Below are 20,459 nucleotides of genomic sequence, written 5' to 3' on the forward strand. Positions count from 1 at the left end.
AAACATCTTGTATGATGTCCTAATTAACCAATAAGGGCCAGTTAATAATGTTTGAAAGTTTGACTAAATATTTTAAATCTTGGATTTTTATTTAAAAAATAATGTGCAACGATTGCATATTTTATCTGGAAATCAATGTTTTGTCCAATATTTCATTATTACGAATAGTTTTTTTTTTTATATATATAATCTATAAAGTTGGGTTTGTAAAGGGACACATTACCTTTCTGAACATACACATTTATTAATCACACTGAAATGAAGATATACTTTGAATTTGTCCTTGACAGTGTTGACACAATTTGAGGTTTGTTTGCTGTTTTTGTTAGTAGATTAATTGTAAAAAAAAAGTTCAAATACTGAACATCTGTGTGATTGTGTGTGTGTTTGAGAGAGAGAGAGAGAGAGAGAGAGAGAGAGAGAGAGAGAGCAAGTGTAAAGTAGAAAACTAGGGAGAGAAATGTTTGAACATGACTGCAACAGTAAGTGGCAAAAAACTAAAAACAAAAGACTTTTATTTTGGCGTGGCGTGTGACGTCATTAGGCTGCGCCGCTCTTGCGCTTGATTCAGCTGAAGAAAGGTTTGTTTTTAAAACCTTTACATAAATATAAAGCGATTGAATAAAGTTTCAGGGTTTTCATCCGATGCTAAATTAGGAACCTGCTGTTGACATTATTTTTACCCGTTTTACAACGAAGTACAATTTACTCACAGTAATTAGGGCTATTGTTTGAATAAAGCAACAGAAATGTCAGTAATAAGTGTTTTAATTAAGGTTTAATTTATTAAAAAGCATAATGTCATTCCATTCTAAGGATAAATCACTATATATAAGAAGTGGAGTACTAGTTTTAATCAACTCATTGTGTCTTGCTCAGACTTACCTGATTTATTTTTGGTAATGACTCTCATATGAAACTGTTAAAGCAAGTATTGAAGAGAAGTTATTTTGATTCTGTTCATTGTTTTAATTAATTTAATCAGGACATTTTTAATGTTTTTTTATTTTTATTTTAAACAGGATAAAGTGTCCAAACGCAGAGAAAAACTCCTGCTGAAGCGACTGATCTCCACACTGTTATAAAGATGGCGTTTATTAAAGAGGAGAGTGAAGATGTGAAGATTGAAGAAACATTCACAGTCAAACAGGAAGATCTGCAGGAACAAACAGGTTGGTTTTCATTCTCAAAGACCAACTCAGTCATTTAATCCTCATTCAGATATATTTTAATAATAAGAATACTAAATTAATCCATCTTGCAGCCCTGAGTGTGCTGCCTAGTTCTCCTAAACGCACATAAGCACTCATTGAAAGAAAGAATGAGTTTCATCACTTGTTCTTATTTATGTCAGACTTGTTATGTATTATTCGTCTCCTATTTTCACCACCTTCTTAAGGTTATTGCTTTTCTTGTTCTCTTTGTTTGTAAAGCGTCCTTGAGCACTGGCGCTATATAAAATAAATAAAAACTAAAAAAGTTTAACTGAGCTGAGAATATTTGACCTACAGTATTCTCATAGAAGATATCTGCTATTACAGTGATAGTGTTGGCTTAGTACTTTCCATTTGCATATGTCACGTTTATTACAATTCCCTTTTTTTATCAACTTCTTTATGGGTTTAAACTTGTTTTTGTAGTTGTTAATAGTTCTCACAGATAGTATCTTAGTTTGAACTACATTATTATAATAACTAATTACCAGGGCTATTGTGTTTAAACAGGGCTTCCGCTGGGTATTAAAATGTCTTAAATTCCAAAATCAAACATTTAGGCCTTAAAAAGTCTTAAATTTACTGAAATATTGTGCTGTAGGTCTTAAATCTTTTTAAACAAGTCTTCATTTTCCTTTGTTCATGTTTTGTTACCCAATCTGGCCAAAACCCATACAATCACCAACAAGACATTTTAACTCTGTTTATCATAATGATAAGGACTGCTGAGGATATCGACCTGGACAGATTGTTGTGCATAGATTTAGTTTAATATAGTTTTTAAAACTTTTAAAACATTTGTTAATTTGTTGTTTTTTTTTTATTTTATAGAAAGTTTATTTTGGGGAAAAAAGTGTGTGGATCCAAGTAGAGCTCTCTTGTTTTTACACAATATTTAAGATCTTTTGCTAAGAAATATCTAAAATATTTTAATGTTATTATTATTATTGATTTATTATTGTATTATTAAATATTTTATATTAAAATATTTTTTGTTTGGACGAATAAAAATCTTTTTCATCTGGGCCAATTGAAAAATTCCTTAGTCTAAAATTTCATTCATAATGGTCTTAAAAAGTCTTACATTTAACTTGGTGACACCTGTAGAAACCCTGATTTACAGTATGTCAAAAAAAACGTGGATGCCCCTAATTTTAAATCTGCTGAATGAAATGGACACCAAAATAATTAATTATTATAAAACATTATACAGTATTCTAAACTATATGTTGTTGTTGTGGGACGATGTGAGACAAAACAAATTAAAGTGAAACAATAACGTTTAGCATTGCACTGACTACAACTGGCCAACAAACTAGTCTAAAAATGACTTTTGCTGCTTAGGAAATGGATTACAGCATGCTGATGATGTGCAAACATTTGAGTGTGAAGTTCATCAGTATTGACCATATTCTTCACGTACCAGCAGGTGTCGCCATTGGAATCTTTTTGCTTTTTAAAGAATACATTTTTAGATCCTAAAAACAGCGTTAATATAATAAGCCAAGACTGACATGCAATGTGTTGAACACCTGCAATGTTTTTTAGCAATTCATAAAAATACTACATATGAACTGTCTATTGATTTATACAAATAAAAACCATTTATTAATAATAATATAACAATTAATTAATCATTTATTAATAATATAATACACCTTTACTAAATGTGCTTGTGCATTTTTTTGTTTATTTGTTAATGTTATCTCAGATGAAAAGAGAACAGAATATTTGTACTCAAGTTATAATACACTGCTAAAATAATACAAGTTTTAGTAAATGATACTAATATTTTACAAATTACTCTTTAAAAAACTACTTTGAGTACTAGTTAATTACTTTTGAAAAAAAACATGTTTTTCATTATGGCCCTTTTTTAATTATACAATTATTTAAATTGTTTAATTGTTTAAATCACAAGGCTACATATAGGTATTTGCATTAACAAAGTATGGACTATTTTTTCCGTACACGACAATGAATCATTTTTAATAGCACTGGCAAAACTACCACATACTTTTAAGGCCATAGAGACACTTTTTGTCCATTTTTAAACAATACTTTCAAGCTTTTAAATGTTTAAAGTATATGATGAAAATATTTAAACTTGGGGTTTTATTTACATATTTTACACTGTTTTTCTAAATTGCTTGTTGTCTACACAATATTTTATTTTACGCTTGATCCTAAACTGAAATAATTTTACAAAAAAGACAAGAACACTGTCAGTAATAAAATAAAAAAACTAATTACTTGGTTTCTGACAACACTACATTTCTCAAGGCAGTGCTTTAATATTGTTTATTTTGATAAATGTAACAGATTGGTTTGACCTGTAATGCATGTACAATTTTGTGATGCTTTAAGACAGATCAGAATACCTCTATTATGTATAAATCACATAAATACCTCATCCAGAAACATTTCTAGCATAATTATTTTGCCGTAAAGAAATAAAAAGTTCCACCTTTGCTAAAAGTTATGGTAGGCTAAGTTTCACATCACAATACAGCCAAGTAAGTCCGTTAGCATTGTCACCGGTCATGCACCAATCTAATTCTAAATACTTGTTAGTTTTTGACTAAGTTTAGTCAAGGAGCAAAGATAAATAATTTTTACTTTTAAAAGATTACAATTGTATTTGATGATGAGATCATGAGAGGACTTGCAGTTCATTTGAAAAAGCCTATTCAAGAGCTCGGATATCCAGTTTTGGCGATTAACTACATGACTGCACTCTCGTGTTAAAATAAATCACTTGCGACATTTGCAGAAATGAATAATTGCGCATTACCTGCAGCTCGCGCCAACACTCTTAGAGCCTACTCACACTATGCTATCCAAACCGTGCCCAGGCCTGTTTGCCTGATCGTTTGAGAAGTGTGAGTGCGCTGAATCGGGCTCAGGCACAGTTCACTTGGGCTTTGGCGCGGTACGCTTGTGTGTGAGTGCAAAACGCCCCTAAGCCAGAAACTGAAAGCAAGACAATTCTTTTAAGGGACTATTTCATATGCATTTATTAATCATTCTTACAGTTCAATGAACACAAAACTGTTGTAGTTTATTAAAGACGCAAACCCCTCACTGCACCACAGCTGTGCCTTCAGCAAACCTCCTAATTCCTGCAGCACGTGGACTTTATGACTGTTTATGAGTGTCAGAATTGGCGGATCTGTTCGGCGAAATATTTGATTGTGTGTCACCGCATCCCAAACAACTAAAACAACATAACTAGAGAAGTCTCCACTGTACTGAGCGAGAGCACTTCTCTACTGAACAGTGCATCATCGATGATGTAAGCGTGCCCAGCCTGAATGTTATGTGAGTGCGGGATGTCGGAGGAGTCGGGAGGGGGGACAAGCGTGCTTTGGCCTGGTTCAAAGCAACTGTACATAGTGTGAGTATGCTCTCAGATTAAACTAGGCTTCAGAAGAGTGATATGTTAGAGGCGAGTAAACTCCTTCGGTGAGAAGAGAGCCAAACGTAAGTAGATCTTCAAAATGGCAGGATGTCCGCGGCTTAATTACTCTTGTGAATAACATCTCTACAGTAAAAACCTATGCACCCAAAGAGCATTATTTCAATAATGCATTTGTTTTTAAGTTGTTGTTTTCTGTCACTTTAACACAGAAAGGCCTTTGTTCCCGCCCTTACGTTTTACGCAAAACTAGACAAGGTCGATTGTGATTGGTCACTTTTCATGTCAAAATCATCGCTTCGAAATCCTGGTATATTTTATATTGGTATATTGAGAACCACTGCTGAAGGAGATAAAATATACCCACACAGCATCAAAGGCCTGCACCTTTCCACAACAGCATCTCTGTTACAACTCCAACTCCACAATTACAGCAAAACCAAGTCGTCCTCCTACCCATGAGTTCATACCACAACAGCTAATTGTACCAAGCACCATTGGTGCTTGGTCTGGAAAAGCCATGATCGACACTGGAGCCAGGCAGGCCAGCATTCCAGAATAAAACATACCTGCACCAGAAGAAAAAAAGTGCACAGAAAAAACTCAAGCCAAGCTCTTTCATTGTTCACCTCAATTCCCCCACCACAAAGTCTATTCTAGTTACCAGATAATAGGGATGACAAGACACTAATAAAAAGCATTAGTTGATCAATCTCACCTGCATCTGGAAGTAAAGTGCCAGTTACATCAACTACTTCTGCAGAATCCACAAGTATGTACCTCCCAGCTTGGAAGAACAACTGTTCTACAGCACTGCTTGTATACTGACTTCCCTGTGCTGATCAGACAACGTCCATACCGTTTAACACCAGAGATCAAGAGATTGTTAAAGAGCAAGTCAAAGAAATGCAAATGAATGGCCTCACAGAACCTACACACTTAGCGTGGGCCTCACGCATTAGCTGCATTTCCACTATCGCGCCTAAAGAGAGCGAGCCAAGGCCAGTGACGTTTCCACTGTCTATTCCGGGGCTTAATCGGGCCAAAGCGGGGCTGTCTTGGGGCCAGCGGCCAGCCTTTTTCGGTCCGTCAAATACCTTGGGCCAAGGAGAGCCAGCTGGGGCTTCGGGGCGGAGTGAAAGGAGAGGCGGGCAGTTTTCTGATCGCACATGAGTACATGCGCCAAACAAATAAAGAAATAAGGGAAAGAAAACATCTGGACTTATAGTCTGGGGTCTTTTTGCGTATGATCACCCTTATGTTTCCCTTTTAAATGTAAGGCTGCTGCATAAAATAATAAAGTATATTAGCATTTTATTTTATAGTGAGGCTTTTTGCTGCGTCCTCCTTTGTTTCAATAAAGCATAATAATCTTTACACCATATTAATGACACAGCAAACAGTAAAGGTTTTCCAGAGTTTTTGTCAAGTTTAAAATGTTTGTTTGTGCGCGTTTAGATGCCTGTATGTGTGTGTGAGACCGGGCAAGAGTGCTCCTTCACAGCTCTGTTATGCCGCGAGTGGCTTTTTTCTTTATTTATTTTGGAGATAATACACAATATAAATACAACAGAAAGACATTAAACTTAACAAATTATGTAAAGTATTTGGATGCGATGATATTAATCAAATAACGCAAACAGAGCATTATTTCGGTGAGTGAAAGCAGAATCTAGCCTACACCTTTTTTTCTGTCACTCAGTCCTGCGCAGCACTCGCTGCTTTAAGCGCATCGGGGGAAAGTCCAAACACAAAATGTGTTCTATATCCTCAAACAACTGTTAATGTTTTTATATGACGTGGTTAAATTTATAAATGAAACTTTAAATGAAGCTTTAGTGAATAGCTGCTGAACGCAACAAATATGGCTATATTTTATTAGGCTACTCGCTCTTGTGCTGTAAAACACTTAACACGATGTCTATCAAAACAAGGATGTTATAAAATACATGCCATATCAAGTTATAAAGGAGAATTTCTGTGGCTTTATATTATGGATGTGTGCGCTCTCTGTGTTGGTTCCCTCTGTTAGTGGCGAGAGCACTCGATGCACAATGCCAACAGTCGGTCGGCGAGTAAACAAATGTAATTAATGGAAATACACAGGTCTGTGCGTATAGACATTTCATGTACTGCTGTACAGTAACGTGTCATTTGTTTGTTTCGGTTGTCTTCATTTTAATGGTTTCGTTTTGTGATGATTCTATGGTGTGCTTTATCTGCCTGTCCTGATTCCCGCTAAAGTGGGCGGGTTGTGTGACGTTTGATTCGCGGACGTTCTGTGGGCGGTGTTTGCGTGACGCGCTGTGAGCTACTAGCCCGACAGTGGAAACGCGACATGATTTCGGCCTCATTTCTAAACTTCCCGGGCTATTGGCCCGGCCCGATTAAAGCCCTGGCTCGCACTGGCCGATAGTGGAAATGCGGCTAATGTCCTTGTCCCCAAAAAAGATAGCAGTATGAGGTTCTGTGTGGACTATCGTAAAGTGAACTCTATCACAGAAAGAGATGGAATCCCTCTCTGGTGCTGTCATCTTCTCCACGATTGATCTCAACAGTGGGTACTGGCAGGTAACTATGAAGCCTGGAAGTGAATCCAAGACTGCGTTCATTGCTCTTGGGCCTATACCACTTTAAAGTTATGCTCTTTGGACTTTAAAATGACCCAGCAACATTCCAGCAATTATTGGAGTCTGTCCTAGGAGAGTTGCGGGGAAAAATGTGTTTTATGTATATTGATGACATCATCATATACTCGCCTTCAGTCACCCAACACTTTAAAGATCTTCAAAGTGTCATCACCTAGTTACACAAAGCTGGTCTGATCATTAACCTGAAGAAAAGTAAATTCTGCCAACATAAATTATCATTTCTGGGACATGTGGTGAACACCCAGGCCATTCCTGCTGATTCCATAAAAGTAGAAGCGATAAAATCCTACCCGGTTCCAAAAACATCAAAGACGTTAAAAGATTCCTTGGATTAGCAGGGTGGTACCATATGTTTGTGCCAAACTTTCCTCAAATTGCAGAGCCTATGAACTTATTGAAGAAAAAAGGGCAAATTTTTCAATGGACACCTCAATGTCAAAAGCATTGAAGAAATTAAAGACTTGTCTCACCTCGCCTCCCATGCTTTGACATCCTGATCTCCGACTCCCTTTTGTGGTTTCCACCGATGCCAGTGATTCAGGAGTAGGTGCAGTGTTGACACAACACAAGGCGCAAGGACAGGAGGAATTTATTGTCTATGGAAGTCGAACACTGACCAAACTGAAGGTTAATTACTCTGCTACAGGGAAGGAATGTTTAGCCATACTATAGGCCAGGGGTTTTCAAACTGTGGGGTGCCAGCGCCTGTTAAGGGGGGAGCGAGAAACTGAGGTGTGCACTCGAGTAAATATGATGTTTTTTTATGTTCACAAGAGTCAATCTGATTAGTCCCGCAGCTAACTAACAAGCACGAAGCACCTTTTGTAGTTAATGCGATCGCGTAAAACATGTACAAAAAATGTACCTGTGGCTTTTCAAAATGAATGACGGTGAAGATAACACCGGTAAATCAACTGACAAAAAAAATGACGAGTGCCCTTCTGAAGCATTAAAGCAAACAGATGACCAACCCTCCGCATCAACGGGGATCTCCACACAGAGAGGATTAACGTTCACTGCAAAAACCAAAGGCCTGTGTGCATCAAAGCAATGGAAGTATGATAAACAGTACATACAATACGATTAATAACGAACCATGTCTACAATGTGTTGTGTGTTCAGAGGTCCTTGCAAATGACTGTTTAAAACCTGTGAAACTGGTGCGTCACTTTCAGATGAAACATCCAATGTCAAAAGATAAGCCAGTCAACTTTTTTCGATGTAAAGAATTAGCATTAAGAGGACAAAAACAAACGATGACCAGTCAACACAAGGAGGTTAGATGGCTCTCCACAGGCAAAATCCTGCAGCATATTTTTTCATCGCATGACGAACTGAGGATTTTTCTAATTGATTGTGGATCTTCCTTTAGGAGTCGTTTTACTGACACTAAGTGGCTCACAGATTGTACATACCTGTCTGACATATTTGATTGGCTTAATTCGCTTAATTTGTCCCTTCAAGGCCTGTGTTCAAACCTACTAACAATGTCTGATGAAATTGTGGGCTTTGTGAAGAAACTGGAGCGATGGAGAGGGCAGGTGGATGCAAGAAAATCTAGAAATGTTCCTGACCTTGGATGAATTTAACAAAGAAAATGTGTTTAACCGGGATACTACTAAAACGGAAATCACTCTCCATCTGCCATCTCTGTCTGCACATTTCAATAGGTATTTTTCTGAGCAGCATAATTGGAACCAAGTTTACAAAGCGCTGGATGCCCTTCTGCACCTTTCAAGTGACCGTACTTTGAAGACACTGTTCGACTTAACCACACTCAGAATTCTGGCTGGCAGTGGATACAGAATATGCTGAACTTTCGGAACTTGAAATTGATGTACTCTTGCCTTTTGCTTCAACTTGGCTCTGTGAAGCAGCATTTTCTGTGTGTACGTACATCAAAAACAGACTCATGTATCACACTGAATCAGGTAAGCTACATGTTTATGATTCAGTGTAATTATTATATGCACTTTAAACGCAGCAAATAATATGGGAGTGATGTTTGCACATGCTTTATAATTTTGGCTCGCTGGACAAAAAGGGAGGGGGCGCGAGTGAAATTGGCCAAACTTGGGGGGGCGTGTGTCCTAAAAGTTTGAAAACCCCTGCTAGAGGCTATCGAAAAGTGTAGACATTTCCTGGAGCCAAAACTCTTCATTATTGTCACTGATCATTCCACTCTTCAGTGGGTCATGAACTCCACGAAGACCACCTCACGTTTAATCCGCTGGCCCCTTCGTCTTCAAAAATTTGACTTTGTGGTTGAGTACAGAAAGGGAACACTGAATGAAGCACCAGGTGCTTTTATCTTGCATTCATCCCTTACCTGGTTGTCGTGTATTCAGCTATAAAAGAACTAGTATTTCCCATCACCATTGCAGAAATCTGGGAAGAGCAACACAAAGAACCAGATATAATCAAGATATTGCAGAACCTAGTAGATAAAGATTCTACTATGCATGAGCAGTTTGGGTTATTTTATGACAAGTTATATTATTGTTTCCTGTTGAAAGATAAATTCAAACACTACAGAATATATATATATATATATACATGCCACCCTTATCCCAAATCTCCTCCAACACTACCACACACATCCATTAAGTGGACACTTGGGTATTTACTAAACTTGCCAAAGAATACATCTCATTGCTTTCTGCCCTGCAATGTGGACATCTGTAAAAACGTACGTGAAAAGGTGTGTGATGTCTTTTCACTTCTCAGCTTTTGATGAGAGTTTTTAAGACTTAATAAAAAACTAATGTTTTATTTCTTTCTTTCAGACCGCATTGAAGAGAATGAGGGGAGTAAAGAGGAGAAACATCATGTCAAAACTGAGGAAAAAAATATTTTTTTGAAAAGGAGAAACAAGAATCGTTTCACCTGTACTCAGTGTGGAAAGAGTTTGGCAAACAAAAGCAAACTTAAGATTCACATGATGATCCACACTGGAGAGAAACCATTCACATGCACTCAGTGTGGTAAGAGTTTTGACTGCTCATCACACCTTAATCGACACATGAGGATCCACACTGGAGAGAAACCATTTGCATGCACTCAGTGTGGGAAGAGTTTTAACTGCTTATCACACCTTAATCAACACATGATGATCCACACTGGAGAGAAACCATTCACATGCACTCAGTGTAGGAAGAGTTTTTACTGCTCATTCTCCCTTAATCGACACATGAGGATCCACACTGGAGAGAAACCATTTGCATGCACTCAGTGTGGGAAGAGTTTTACCTGCTCATCACACCTTAATCAACACATGATGATCCACACTGGAGAGAAACCATTTACTTGCACTCAGTGTGGGAAGAGTTTCAGCCAATCATCATCTCTTAATCAACACGTGAGGATCCACACTGGAGAGAAACCATTCACATGCACTCAGTGTGGGAAGAGTTTTAGCCTATCAACATCCCTTAATTACCACATGAGGATCCACACTGAAGAGAGACCATTCACATGCACTCAGTGTGGGAAGAGTTTTATCCGGTCATCATACCTTAATCTACACATGAGGATACACACTGGAGAGAAACCATTCACATGCAGTCAGTGTGGGAAGAGTTTCAGCCTATCATCATCCCTTAATTACCACATGAGGATCCACACTGATGATAGACCATTCACATGCACTCGGTGTGGGAAGAGTTTTACCCGCTCATCACACCTTAATCAACACATGAAGAAAAACCATTCAAATGCACTCAGTGTAGGAAGCGTTTTTACTGCTCATTCTCCCTTAGTAGACACATGAGGATCCTGTGGTCACACTGGACTTTTCTCGCCATAGACTTCCATTCAGACGCACGTGAATGCATCAGACCGGAAATGCAAGTTCGTGCCTCAAGTTTCGCAGTTCATTGCCTTGCAGAGTTCAAGCTTGGTGAATTCTGACCTGCAAAATTGCATAACTTGATTGTGTGAGACCTATCGAAGATCAAAACATGACCTCTCTGGACTAGGGCTGTAACGATACACCAAACCCACGATTCGGTTCGTATCACGATTTTTGACCCACGATTCGGTTCGTATCACGATTTTTTTTTTTTTTTCGTGTGGGGTGGGCAAAAAAAGATTTTTAAAACTATTTTTTATTAAATAACAAATAGTTGAACATTCTGTCTCTTTTTTTAGTGTGCTTGCAGCTACGTGCAGAAGTGCTTGTGGTTTTGTGTATATGTGTGTGTATATGTCAGAAATATGAGGCCATGGTCTGGTTTCAGTCTTGCAGGTGTTAGAAATATGAGACCATGGTCTGGTTTCATTTCGCAGCTTCACCCACGCTGGAAAATTCCACTATGCTCAGATATGAAATATGCTGATTCATGTTAAGACAAAATGCTGTATGACTAGCCCATATTTGGAGTGCCTTTCTGCTATCAGCCCCTGTGTATAAATATCCCTGTCCATCCTGTGTTGTCAGGCTTGCAGAATAAACCATTCTAACTACAGTTTGGTCTCTTCTCATGTCTCCGGGTCGACCTGATGAACTTTGCTGAATCTGGTGCCTAATATAGGGGAAATCTTACAGATCTGGGGGCTCGTCCGGGATACATCTGACCAGGTAAGAGAATTTTTTATTCACACTGCCTGCTCCGGTGTATCTCAGGAAATCGTAAGATTTTAGTTACAATTGAGTTGAGAGGTCTGTGTTCTAGAGCACAGAATATCCTGGCAAGTTTACTTTCCACAGTAAATTGCCCAGAAGGATTTGTGTTGTCGTACCCGATTAAATTTGGGTTCCACAAATCAGGAAAATTTCTTAATTCGACACTGGTTATCCTGTCAAGTTTACTTCAAACAGTAAATTGCACAGAAGGATTTGTGTTGTTGTACCCGATTAAATTTGGGTTCCACAAATCAGGGGTTTAATAAATTTTAGTAAATAAGTATTACGCACCAGCTTCAGCAATATGGGACAAGGATATCCAAAACCATAACCCAGTGAGAGTCCAAAAAAATGGATGGATAGATGTGGCTGGGGATTTTACACTGAACCTTGGCTGTCCAACTTAGCTGGGTGGACAGAGGGGCAATCTCAATGGAGAAACTTCCCCAGGGAAGGAACCTTTGATCCAGGTTTCCTCCAATCAGCTTATAAATTAACGTACAAATTGATATGGGGATCCAGAATGGAATGATCAGTATATGATGAATGGATATGACACATGGTATAAAATGAGTTCTATATGGAGGGATAAAAAAGGCATTTTTACACCCAAAACTGTTTTGAAATCTGTCCCCAAACCTAAAAGCAGAAGTAATACTGCCCTTACGGCAGATAAGAGAGGCTCTCTTGCAGCTGCTAAAACCACCATGACGTCACCACCCCCTTATACGGGGCCTTCGCAATCTATTTCATGCTCTGTCAGTGTTCCTCCTACAGTCCTACAGTGCCTTCTATTTATCCGTCTCTGACAGAAATGATTAAAACTAAACCAGACCCCTCCGACAGCACGGAGGGCACTACTTCAGCCTCTAATGTGGCTGCGGTGTGGGTTGCTAAACCACGAGGGATAGAGATAATTCCGCCCTCACCCTCTGTTCTTAAAGATCTCATATCTCTTCTGCCCGAAGTGGACAAACCACTGCAATTTGTAGACATGCTGTTGCGCAGTTCGCGTCACTGCCAACTAATTGGGGCAGATTATCGATTTATCCTTTAAACCAAAATGGGTTCGTCCTATGACGATGACGAAATAACAACAAAAATACCTGCTCTTGATCCCAAGCTTGATATAGTACAAACAGAAACTGTTAAGGAAGAAACAGATGATAAAAAGACACGTACTCGTATAAAAACACGCCTCGCGTGGAAAGATGATCAGGAGGAGCTCCTAATACATCTAAAACAGCAGCTTACTAAATACTTAGTACCATACTTACTGGTCTGAATGTGACGCCACGACTGATCCTAATGGAATAATGCTAGATGGCAAAGGCCGTTTATGCCTGCCATCATCCTGTGCACCTTTTCTCGTCCGCAAGCTTCACGGTGTTACACACCGCGGCCGAAGAGGGGTAATAGACACAATGAGTTAATAGACACAATGAGTTAATAGACACAATGAGTTAATAGACAAAATGAGTTCCTTTTTATGCATCAATAATTTACAGCACCATGTCAATAACACGCTAGATAGATGTCTGATATGTGCTCAAAATAATATCACTAAACCTCAAGCTCAACATCAGCAATTGCCCCTCCCTGAAACACCTTTTCAGGAATGGCAGGTAGATTTTACACATCTGCCAAAGAGGGGTCCTAATAAATATTTACTGGTTTTTGTGGGCAAATTTTCAAAATGGGTTGAAGCCTTCCCATGCAGTAAAGAAGATGCTAATATAGTTGTCAGATGTTTGACAAGAGAAATCATTACAAGATACGGTATACCATGTGCCATAGACTCAGATAAGGGAACCTCATTTACTGCGAAAGTAATACAAAATCTAGCTAAAGAACTCCAAATTAATTGGCAGCTACATATTCCCTACCATCCACAATCATCTGGTATAGTAGAACGAACTAATAGGACTATTAAGGACAAATTAAGAAAGGCTATGCAACATGCAGGGCACTCAAATTGGCTCGCCTTGCTACCTGTCGTTTTAGCAGACATGAGGATGTTTCCTCACAAAAGTCTTCACGGTCTCTCTCCTTATGAGACTGTGATGGGACGACCCTTTCCCTCACCATGGAGGCAAAGGGGTACCACACTGGGTGACGGTTCTTTGGATATTCATATGAGTGAATGTGCACAACAGCTACTAACAACATTGCATGCATACTGGACTAACATACATTCTGGTTCAGCCCCGATGCCGGTAGACCCAACACACCCCTTTAAGGTTGGTGACAGAGTAATGATTAGACAGTTCAATAAAATGAGCACAGAACTGGGGGACCCCAAATATGGCCCCCCGACGGATGTCGTGGCTGTAACCAGAACCGCCGTTTTAACCTCCTCTTCTCCACAGTGGATCCATGCAACCAGGATAAAACGAGCACCTATTGAATAATAAAAATGTATAAGTTTTGTACTATGATAATCTGTCTGCAGACTCTCTTTGTTTTACAGATACTTTGGGGGCCCCCACATCAGCTAGCACCTCCACGCAGCATAACTACTAGAAGGATAAGCATGAAGTGGCTATGGACAATTGGACTGTTTCTCTTTCTTGTGACTCAAGCTAATGCTGGACACATGATCATGAATTCGGATGGGCAGAGGATGGGGCTGACAATCCTATTGGAAATAATATGTGGTATCAATATGTGAAAGTTTTAGCTAGGTCATATAATGTATCTGGTTGTTATGTATGTTCTGTTATGCCTCATTCAGCCAAACAAACCCCTCTTTATGCCAAACCCATGAATAAAACAGCTGCTAAATGTTCTGCCAGTTTTGCAGGATCAGGGTACCAGAATCCATATATAATTGTCGATGACTACGATCCATACCGGATTGGCATTAGAAATGGTACATGTGATGCTCTATTTTGGGTAAAATTTGGCCACGCTAAACCCTCACCTATTAGCCACAAGGTTTTTATTAACCACTCTATTCCACACCCTGTGTGTTATAACCAGACCATGGGCTCTCATTTCATGGGAAGCACTGTTAACTGTCAACAAATTGCCTCCTCGGGAGAGGGGGCCCCAGTCGACATCTCAGGACCTTCAAACGGCACTTATGTGGTCCAGGGTGGGTGGTGGTTGTGTGGGAAAAACGCCTACATGTCCCTACCGGCCAACTGGACGGGGCAGTGTGCCCCTGTGCATGTGACTGATCACACTTTTATTGTGACAGCCCAGGTCCTGTCAGCGCAGCGAAGAGTTAAACGCAGTGTCCCTGAAATGAAGCCCCATGACTCTGTATGGGGTACTGACGTGCCCGAGGATTTTAAATTATGGACCACTGGTAACAAAGTGGTATTGGCTCTATTTCCGCAAATAGGTGTGGGAAAAGCTCTACTAAGAATTGAGACCCTGGACTATCGCATGGGCCTATTGCTGAATGCCTCAAAAATAATTAATGAGGCCCAGAATAAGGAGCTGGGTAATATACGTACCATGGTTTTGCAAAATAGAATGGCTCTAGATCTCTTAACAGCATCCCAGGGGGAGGTATGTAAATGAGTACTGCTATGTCTACTCTCCAAGGGTTAAAAACTGCCATGACTTCAGATTATGTCACAGACACCACATGGGGTTGGATGACGGGTCTGTTCGGCTGGGTGACTCCTTTTCTTACAATGATGATTCCTGTATGTATTATTCTTTTGTTGATTTGTTGCTGTGGTCCTTTTCTCTTACAATGTTTGATGAATCGTGTTTATGCCACCATGGACAGTATGATGGGTCAACGATATGATAGAATCCCTTTGCGTTAGGCCTTTGGCCTAAAAGAGGGGACTGAGAGAACATTCTGTCTCTTTTTTTAGTGTGCTTGCAGCTACGTGCAGAAGTGCTTGTGGTTTTGTGTATATGTGTGTGTATATGTCAGAAATATGAGGCCATGGTCTGGTTTCAGTCTTGCAGGTGTTAGAAATATGAGACCATGGTCTGGTTTCATTTCGCAGCTTCACCCACGCTGGAAAATTCCACTATGCTCAGATATGAAATATGCTGATTCATGTTAAGACAAAATGCTGTATGACTAGCCCATATTTGGAGTGCCTTTCTGCTATCAGCCCCTGTGTATAAATATCCCTGTCCATCCTGTGTTGTCAGGCTTGCAGAATAAACCATTCTAACTACAGTTTGGTCTCTTCTCATGTCTCCGGGTCGACCTGATGAACTTTGCTGAATCTGGTGCCTAATATAGGGGAAATCTTACAATAACATTTGAAAAATCTTTATAAACTAAACAACAAAGAACAATATTAACTATGCAAATTATTAACAATATAAATAGCCATATATAAAATAAATAAATACCCAAAGCTATATCACTTCTGTTTTCTTTGTAACAAAATACTGTTGAAAAACCAAACAGAACTAAACTCCATTGTGTAGATGGTTCAAGCATGTTGACAATTCTTTTTCAATCAAGTTCTCTTACATAGAAAAAGTAAATTAAATAGCTACTAGGGATGCTCATTTTGTTAATTTTGCTAACCGACAACATTAATCGGTTATTACCGGTTAACTGGTCAGATTACTGTTAATTTTATATTAAACAAATTGACGTGTCTATTTTTTGTCTGACACATTAAATATTGCATTTTAAAATACTGATTTATTTTTATATGTTAGAATATTAATAGCGGAACAGAACAACAGAGCATTTCCACGCACTTGCAGTGTTTAGCACAGAAGAGCAGAATAATCTAAATAAAATAAATAGGACTGCCCTAAATTATTTTCACTTAAATAATTAATTTATATTACAAAACGACAATACTGACTGATTCTTTTTAATAACCGGCATAGGCTTTTTTTTCCAATCATATGTTTTTTTCTTCCGTCAAATAAAAATCGCAGACTTCCTCAAATTGCCCGCTTTACGGAAAATATGCATTTATTTAATGCTCCGCTGTTATTATTATAATCACAAAACCTTTTACATTTTAATAGAAATCATTATTTTAAAGATTATGTCCTGATATAGCCTATGCTTTCCTCTCTCTCCCTTGCGGTTCAAGTGCGCGCGCTGCATGATGAAAAGACAGCAACAATGCGCTCATATGTTGACTTTTTGTAAACAGTTTTGTTGTTTAAATATGATATTGCATTTATCTGCGTACATGCTTTATAAGCTGTAAAATAAAAAGTAAAGCCTATTTGTTGCGTTTATTACGCATATCCAGGTCAACATAAGCGCTGGTTAAGCATCAACACGTCTGTATCAAACAGCAATATTCTTCTTCCATTTTGCTTCTTTGGCAAATGCGTCTGTAGGCACGGGTTACACGTTATCGTCCCGCAAATTAAGTATGCCTTGCAGTTAAACAAGGGGCGAAAACGAGGCGCACCTCACTGCCTTTATGTTGACAAGGAAAAAAGAAGAGGTGCGGTCCTCTTATGAAACGACTGAATCAGCTGGGTATCGATTGTGCAAAAGTGTTGCTGTCTGTGTTGTTACAATAGTAATATTTAATACTATTGTGATATTCAAGATTTGTACATTCATACAGCTCTGGATAACTTAAAACATCGATTAGACCTTCAGAGCGGCATTAATGCGTCCTGAAGTAAAGCGAAACGGCTATAAACTCCAGCAAGATAGAGTGATTATATGCAGAGCCATATACCTTTATCTCTAAATAAAGTATAACTATAGAAACTGTGTTCATCTTAACTGAAAGCTTCGTCGTGTTTTCTGACCTCACACATCGCGCACTTGTCAGTCAGCACTCTCAAAGGTTCAAACAGAAATCGCACAGCACGGATACAGAAAAGTTTGCGCTGTTACCTGACATCTGGTGAACGCCCATACCTCTCTGCGCAGCCACATTAACAGTGTGAGCAAATCATCGTATATGCGCTGAAAATCCAGCCGCTTTGACAGCATTGGCAATGTTTCTGGCGTTGTCGGTTGTCAAGCGGGGTGAAGTTGGTTTTGTTTTTGATATTCCTGACACATTCAGACAGTCCCTTACTAAGAGCTCTGTGCGAGCTCTTCCGGCTAAATATTGCGAGGGCTTAAACGGAGCAGTGCTTGTAATGTCGAACGAAAAAAAGTGTTAATTAGTTCAACTTTTGCTGGCACGAGTGACGTTATTGGCAAGGTATCACGGGGTGTGTCGCGATTCTCCCTTATCACACCGCGACACAGGATCGTAGATCTGAGTGTCGCGATTTCGATTTTATATCGTGTATCGTTACAGCCCTACTCTGGACAGTTAGTAAAATATAGACCAATCGCTCGCTTTTTAAATGTCTAATCATCTTGTATAATCCGGCTCCTTTTCACAGCGCTGTACAACAGAATTTTGCATGCTCAAATTCTAGTGTGACCGCAGCTTCGATGTGGGATGAGTTTCAGCAGCTCCTCAGACCTTTATTAAACACATGAAGACCCACACTGGAGGGAAACCATTCACATCTACTCAGTGTGGGAAGAGTTTTAACCAATCACCAAACCTTAATGAACACATGAAGATCCACACTGGTGTGAAAGAGTATATGTGCTTTGAGTGTGAGAAGACTTTTATTACAGCTCCAAAAACTGCACCAGACCATTCACACTGGAGAGACCGTACAAGTGTTCAAACTGTGACAAGAGGTTTAATCAGTTAATGCATCTCAAAACACAAAAGAGGATTCACACTGGAGAGAAACCGTACAGATCTGATCAGTATCTACAGAGTTTCGCTCATTCAGCGCAGCTTAAGAAACACATGGACAAAAAGTTGCACACATGACATGAATGCAGCAAAACATTTTCTCATGTGCACAGGATGTTTCATGTCTGAATAATGTTTGAATAAGCTATAAATAACAGTATAATACAGTACAATAGGTGTACTGTTTTCCAACACTCCTACACTGCAGTAGATGGGGATTGTAATTGTAAATGTGCCGCGCTCCTTGCATTTATGTGAACACATTGATGGCGGCTGGGAGAAGAACAGTTTCATAAACATCTGGCAAACAGCACCTCTGTAGCTTGAAATCTCGTCTACTCCACTCTCCAGTGTATTCATGTAGCTAGTGTTGTTTTGGATGATGTTCTCTGTTTGACTCCCTGAATGAGAAATCCAGATTGGAGTATTTGGTAAATCGTGATTGGATGCCTGCATTGCTCATCAATGGCTATATAAAAGCAGTTGTGCTAGCTACCTCAGGACCTGTGGCTACTCAGGAGTCCTCATGTCAAGACCTGCCATCTCATTGACTCTTTCACATTATGGTTTTGTTTTGCATTACTTATATCATGTAGTTAAAATGTTGTTGTGATTATATCCTAAGTTCTTTATTTTCATTAGTATCCCTAGACATTTTTTGGTTGCTTTGATTGATTGTTCTATGAGTTACATTTTATAATAAATAATTTGCATTCAGGTTATTTTGTTGGCTCATCTCTCTTTTATGCTGCGACTCAAACAAGCAGGTCATAACACTTTGTAAAATGTGTCCGGTTGTATCCGAGATCTTGTCCTTTCAGTTATGACCATAGGTGTGAGTAAGTACTTAGATTACCTTTCGTCTCAGCTCCTTCACCACAACAGACAATTACATCAACTGCATTACTGCTGCCGCTGCACAGATCCGTCTTTTAATCTCATATTCCATTCCTCATGGCAAAAAAATGCAGATACTTAAACTCCATTTGGGGTAAGGACTCTCTGCCAAACTGGAGGTGGCCACTGTTTTTCAGTCAAGCATTATGGTTTCTGACTTAGGCCCCGTTTACACTAATGCGTTTTAGTTTGAAAACGCATAAGTTTTGCTACGGTTACGCCAACCGTCCACACTACGCCGGAGTTCTCGAGCGCCGAAAACGGAGCGTTTCGAAAACGCTGGAGAGGTCGTTTTCATTCTGAAACGCTGCTGCTCCGTCTCAGTGTGGATGATGGAAAACGGAGACATCTGAAAACGGAGGCAGGGCTGCAGACGTTCGCCTCTCTGATTGGGGCTTTTCCTGAATATTAAGTAGCCTAACACGCACAGTTCAGTCCTGCATTCTCTCCGTGTAAGTTCAGACTTCGCAAGTTTGATCAAGGCTGCAGTCTCTTCTTCTCAGTTTGATATGGAAAAGCAGACTATATCTAGGACACGGGTAAATCTTCAAAGGGAACAGTGTACTTTATAACTTCATTCACATCACCATGGCTACGTTGTTTCACTTTCTCAACAATAAAATGTAAACATGATTTAAGGAACTGCCTATTTTCATTTTAATATTAGCAACTTAACAGACAGCAGAAATGTTGAGGCGTCGTGCTGCATGAGCGTCATCTTCACTGTGTGGATATTTATAACAAAACGGAGCCGATAACAACTGCCTCCTTTCAATTTCAGTGAAAATACGAAACACACCCTCTCTTTTGCTGAATATCAGTTTTAATAATCGATAATGGCCATTATAAAAGTATAACATACAATAAGTTTATACATTATCGGAAATAAAGGCAAGCGATCAGTCAATATACAGAATAGGCTACGTGGTTACATTAATCATTAACTTATCTTTGCGCTTAGCCAAAACACGT

General features: G+C 39.1%; 3 protein-coding genes across 6 annotated transcripts in view; 2 read left to right on the top strand and 1 right to left on the bottom strand.

Moving 5' to 3' along the window:
• LOC100537530 (uncharacterized) overlaps window positions 1-20,459 on the top strand; it is an 858,077-nt gene that overhangs the window by 829,691 nt on the left and 7,927 nt on the right. The window lies entirely within an intron of this gene.
• Window positions 1-20,459, bottom strand: part of LOC137491106 (uncharacterized) — a 1,257,671-nt gene that overhangs the window by 232,967 nt on the left and 1,004,245 nt on the right. The window lies entirely within an intron of this gene.
• On the top strand, window positions 543-16,060 carry LOC137491102 (uncharacterized). 3 transcript variants are annotated; one of them, XR_012402603.1, is made up of 4 exons: window positions 543-581; window positions 1,023-1,172; window positions 10,070-11,862; window positions 14,378-16,060. XR_012402603.1 is itself a non-coding variant. In XM_068220193.2 (3 exons), the coding sequence occupies exons 2-3, from the start codon at window positions 1,088-1,090 to the stop codon at window positions 11,050-11,052; spliced, it is 1,068 nt and encodes a 355-aa protein (XP_068076294.1). In that variant the 5' UTR covers window positions 543-581; window positions 1,023-1,087; the 3' UTR covers window positions 11,053-16,060. The 3 variants fall into 3 exon arrangements, 2 of the variants coding, with proteins under 2 accessions (XP_068076294.1, XP_073804865.1); XM_068220193.2 differs by having other exon boundaries at window positions 10,070-16,060; XM_073948764.1 differs by lacking the exons at window positions 543-581; window positions 1,023-1,172 and adding an exon at window positions 8,954-9,214 and having other exon boundaries at window positions 10,070-16,060.

The sequence above is a fragment of the Danio rerio genome, chromosome 4 (genome assembly GCF_049306965.1).
Source record: "Danio rerio strain Tuebingen ecotype United States chromosome 4, GRCz12tu, whole genome shotgun sequence".
Lineage (NCBI taxonomy): Eukaryota > Metazoa > Chordata > Actinopteri > Cypriniformes > Danionidae > Danio > Danio rerio.